Source organism: Pediculus humanus, genomic scaffold (assembly GCF_000006295.1).
Source record: "Pediculus humanus corporis 1103172107790 genomic scaffold, whole genome shotgun sequence".
NCBI classification, from domain to species: domain Eukaryota; kingdom Metazoa; phylum Arthropoda; class Insecta; order Psocodea; family Pediculidae; genus Pediculus; species Pediculus humanus.
Genome location: NW_002987384.1, coordinates 6,435 through 12,170, shown reverse-complemented (window position 1 = coordinate 12,170; position 5,736 = coordinate 6,435). Strand labels below are relative to the sequence as shown.

Genomic DNA, 5,736 nt, shown 5'->3' with positions numbered 1-5,736 from the left:
AATGAATAATAAATTTTTTATAAGTATTTTAAACAAAATTTTAAATATTATTAATTTACGTTAAAAATTAATAGATAGTTATATAATTTTTTTATTTTTTTCAAAATTTTTATAACAACTTTTTTTGTATTTTTTGAAAAATGGCGGTTAATTAAGATAATGTGCAATAATTTGTTAAAAGAAGGCCCTGAAAAAATATCGCGCGCATTCGCCATATTTTGCGGTCTGGAAAGTTAACAGGTAGAGTGTTAGTGAAAAATTAAATTTTTTAATATAATTTATTTAAAAGTTTTACAATTTAAAAACAAATGGTGTTAATTAAGTGTTTAGTGATGAAAAAACATCGGCAAAGGTAAGTTTTTTTAAATTTTATTGTCATAATTAGTTATTCACCAAACTTGAATAATCCCAAATAAAAATCTATATTAATTAATTTAAATTTTAACATAAAAACTAATTCACATTACATAACGTTTTATTTTATTAAACGTTCAATTATTAACTTATTACTACTCTATAATTACTAATTATTTAATTTATTATTTTCACATTATAAACTAAAATGACTTACATGACTTACATAATCTTATTATTAACATTATCATTATTAAATTATTTTGGCACAAGAATTCACAGTTTATCATCATTATTAATTAATTATTTAAAATAAAATTTAAAAAAATAAAGAATAATTTTTTTTTTTATTAACTTCTAAAGAGTCTAATAATAATTACATGTTATAGCTAAAAAAATTTAATTTACTTTTATTTAATTGAATACACTATACAGTCATTTTATAATAGTCTTAATAGTAACTCTATAAGCTAAGAATTTTTTTTTTTTTGCATTTAGTTTCTTCGACTAAACTTATAATACATTTTTGTCTATTTTATGATTATTAGTTTATTACAAAAACAAATCCGACAAAAAAACTAACTATTCAAAACTAAATTATTAAATACATTTAAATCAATTGAAATACTAAATTAAAGAAGACATGTGAGTAATTATTTCACATTTTTTTTAAACTTTAGTTTGTATCGAATACAATTTATTCAAAATGGTTTTTCAATCGTAGACTACTAAATTATTACATAGTTAGTTTCATCATATTACTAAATTATTACTAAATTAATAAGAGATGACTAGTGAATTCAAATGACTAGATTATATAGATAAAAATATTTTGAGTATTTTTTTTTTCTTCTGGTACTGGTTTAATAAAAAGCGAAGAAGCTTTTATTTAAATTAATTATAAATAAATTCATGATACTTAAATATAAATAACTCTAATGTAATTATCATTATTATTGTTAGTTACTTCAAATGAAGCTTATTTAAGAAAAAAAAAAAAAACTAAAATCAAACTTTAAATTATGTGCTTATTACTAACTATTATTAGTAACGATTAATTAGATTATGTATATATTTTTTTTTTCATTTAACTAATCAGCAGTCTTACTTAACAATTATTTATATATTCATTTCATTCACATGTGCTTCATTTTTATTATTATCATTATTATTATTATTTTAAATGCTTATTAGTTTTGTAATGTTTATAATGAGATTTATTCCAACTTTTTGATAACTTGAGGTTTTTTTTTATATCTTGTAAAATAAATAGAAGCAACCATTTGATGAAATCCATTACTAACAAATGGTAAAATAAAAAAAAGTAATGAATGTACTAATATCCAAATTTGAACGTAGAAATTAAATAATAATCCATATATGGTAAAAAACGTTAATATCATCCAAAACCCTAAAACAATGCTTAATAAATGACTCGGTCTATAGTTGGGAGTTTTATATGGGTTATTCCAATTATGAGAATTTTTCATTTTATTATTATCCTCATCCTCATCATCATCATCATCATCATCAGCATCAGCATTTTCATTTATTATTGATTTTTCATTTGATGACGTGTATTGTAATGAATTCAATTCAAATTCGTGGGATGATTTTTCGTGTGACGTTTCACCGTTAATTTTTATTTGAAAATTTATATTTTCATAACTATCCTCTTTTAATTTTTCCGTTGGAAAATGTTTGACGGTGTAAAAATTTTGTAATAACATTTCTTTTCCTTTCCATATACTCCTCAACCATTTTTTTAAATCTTTTTCTTGGTGAGGTAGTATTCTTGAACTGTATCTAAATAATAATAAAAAAAATTTTAAAAAAATTTTATAATCGTAACACTCGTTATGGTATTATATAAAATACCTACCTTTTCACGTGCAAATGTACTTCTTCCGGAAACTTTCCTTTTATAAGATCCCTTTCTGATATAGGTATAGTTTTTGGATACCCGATTGTGATGTCATAAATTGCTTTTAACTGACCCCCTGAAAACGTTTAAATGTTTTTTTATCATTATTTACGTAATTCTTATCAAACTGGCTTAATCCTCCTTCTTTTTTCAAAAAATATCCTAAGGCATGATTCTTGAACCATTTTATTATTATGTAATAAAATAATTACGTAATAATTAAATAAATTTTTTTTTTTTTTTGTAGTTAGGACGATGAGATTTTTTACAAATTGTTTTAATTTTTTTTTATAAATATAAATTATATTATTTTATAGAGGCGTTTATAATATTCATTCATTTATTAATTTTTTTTTTTTTTTTTTGAATTGAATGAAAAAATTATTATTATTATTTTTTTTTAACATAAATTTATTTTATGTTATTCCTCTTATATTAAAAAAATTTTATGGCGGCCGAGACATATAATTTTTTACGTAACACAAAAAAAAAATTATATTACATATTACACGGTTTTTTATAATAATTTCTATTAATTATCATTATCATTATCATTATTATTATTATTGTTTTTTTTTTTTTTCGGTTTTACCTGTTTTCATTTTTTGTACGATAAAAGCAAATCCGCTTGTTTTAGGATGTAAAACTTTATAATATCTTTCATAATTTTTTTCATCTGCGTATTTATGACTTTTTCTTATTGTATCTTCTGTTAAATCCGTTCCTTCGGGAAATATAAGTACCTTAAAAAAAAAACTTTTCACATTTAATAAAACCCTAGTATTATTATTATTATTATTATTATAAATAATTTATTAAATTCTCCAACCTGATATAATTGATCCGAATTATTTAAATAATTAATCATTTGATTTATTAAAAATTTATCTCTCGACCAATTTCTATGTACGAATATAAACGAACAAGTTTGCATAACCCAACCTAAAATAATAATAATAATAATAACATATATAATGACGTCACACGTAATTTTTTTTTGCTCGTAAAAATAAATACGATTATTATTATTATTAGTATTGCAAGGGTGTTTAGTAATAAATAAATTACCCGGTCCAGGTAAATGCATGAGAGATGATTTTAATACGTATTTAACGTTATGAGCGTTAGGTTGGCAACAATGAAATAAAGCCAACCATAAGAAACCCCAATCGACTCTTGTTCTGTGATTCATAATTAATACTGAACTTTCGTACGGATTTATTTTATCACCGGTTAAATAAATACGAGTACCGAAAAATATTTCCAACATGGCCTAAAAAAAAAGAAAAATTTCTTTCTTCAAAATTACATAAATGTGAATTTGACGGGTGGGGGGGAGGGGGGTAGGGGAAGAGAAAATAAATTACTCACTGCGGTAAATGGTTCCCACATGCCGAAAACTTTATCGCTTAATTTTCTATATTTTTTAGGTGATATAATTGCCAATGGTAGTATAGGGCAAATCAATGTAAAAAATCCGGCTAAAACGCTCACGTACCAAATGATAACAAATAATAAACCGATAATTCTATCTTTCATGTTTATTTTTATTTTTTTCACCATTTTGAAATTATTAAGCGCCTTTTTTGTTTTTTGTCGGTACAACATGGTGGTTGTTGTTGTTATTATTATTATTATTACATTTTCGATTGATTAATAACAATAATAATTTATTATCAAGTTTCATTCTTTTTTTTCTTCTCTCTCACTCAATTAGTATTATTATTATTGAAATTTATTATTCTTTTCTGAAACAGAAAAAATATTGATTATTGATAATTTTCTTTATTATTATATTTAAAATTAAACGGCCGCCATTTTTTTTTTTTTTTTTTACTTTAAAAAATTAATAATCTCACTGGCAAAGGTAAATAAAATTAAAAATAGACGAAAAAAAAAAAATTTTTTTTTTTTTTACTCGAACTTGTGTTAAATATTAAGAAAAAGTTTAAAAATAACTTTTTTTTTTTATCCCATAAATGTTTATTATTATTTTTTTTTTAAACAAATAGTTTACGAGACGTAAATAAACAAAAAATAATAATAATAATAATTTTAACGCGTTTCTTGTGATGAAACGAAAAAAAAAAAACATTTATTTAAATAATAATAATAATAATAATAAATAAGTTGATGAATAGAATTTTTTTTTTTTGTTAATGTACTTACTTGCATTTTTAAGATACGATCGTTTTCGTTATTTTTAATTTTCAATCTCTTTTTCGTCGTCAGACATTTTGTTTTTTTGTTTTTTTTTTTTTTTGAACTTGTAAATTTGTCAGAAAAAAATAATTCTTTAACACTTTTTAAATTAAATTTTACTTTTTTAAATATTTAAAAAAAAAAAAAAAAAAAAAAAAACTTTTAAACCGCCGGTTTATAATAAATAAAATAAAACTAAAAAACGATTCGAAACTGAGAATGTATAAACGATATTAGGGAAACAGATCGATAGAGCAGCATCTTTGGTCCATGAATGCAACCCTTCGTTTTATTTTAAACGTCTCATCCCTCTCGTTAAATATTTTTCTAGAATTTTTTTTTTTTCTTTTCTGCGCATCGTTAGGGATTTTGTCCTCAATTTGTTTGCTCTCATTTTTAATATTTAATTTAATTTTAATTATTTGTCGTTAATAAATCCATTTAATATTTATACGGTTTCGTTTAAAATGAGTTTATACGTATTCTTGTAATTGGTTTAAATGAAAAATCGTTTTTTTTTTTTTTTAAATTATTATTATTATTATTTTCACTTACAATCTATTAATATAATAGTAACTATTTGATTTATTACAATTATTATTGAAATAGTTTTAATAATAATGATTTTTTTTTTTTTCGAATTTTTAACGAATTTTATTTTGAGCAAAAATTTTTTTTTTGTTTTTATTATTAAAAACTAATTTGTTAATTAAATAAAATAACTTACTTTATTTATTTATTATATTTTTTAATCTTTATCGCGTTTAATAATTAAAAATATGTTTTTTTTTCCCGGTCGAAAATGAATTACTTAATTTCGAATTCGAAAAATAAAACCGTTACGTTTTCAAAATTCAAAAAAAAATAGAAAACTGAATTTTATATAGTTAATAAATTTTCCGTTAGAGTACGCTACCGTTAACGTAAACAAAAAATCCCTCCTTTTGGCAAATGAAAGACATAAAAAATTAATTTTTGGGGGGCCCTAAAAAAAAAAAGATTTTACATAAGCGGTATTAAAATGGACGTTTTTTAAATTAACGTTCGAAATAACGAATAATGAAAAAAATTTTTTTTAAAATTCATTTCAATTATTCAGGAACATAAATAGATTATTGTTTATTACGTAAAAAAAAAAAAAAATCAAATCAATAATAAAAAAAAAAATAGTTAAAAAGTTTCTACACACACAATATTTTTACATAACCACCATAACACTTTTAAAAAAAAAATTATTCATTATTATAAATTAAATA

At 21.3% G+C, this 5,736-nt stretch overlaps 1 protein-coding gene across 1 annotated transcript; it reads right to left on the bottom strand.

Annotated features, from left to right (window-relative positions):
- Nucleotides 1-1,571: 1,571 nt before the first annotated feature.
- Nucleotides 1,572-3,841, bottom strand: Phum_PHUM365550 (1-acylglycerol-3-phosphate acyltransferase, putative; the record flags this gene model as incomplete). The annotated part of the gene is made up of 7 exons (XM_002428088.1): nucleotides 1,572-1,653; nucleotides 1,747-2,160; nucleotides 2,237-2,354; nucleotides 2,871-3,021; nucleotides 3,108-3,220; nucleotides 3,347-3,551; nucleotides 3,650-3,841. The coding sequence occupies 7 exons, from the start codon at nucleotides 3,839-3,841 to the stop codon at nucleotides 1,572-1,574; spliced, it is 1,275 nt and encodes a 424-aa protein (XP_002428133.1).
- Nucleotides 3,842-5,736: the final 1,895 nt, after the last annotated feature.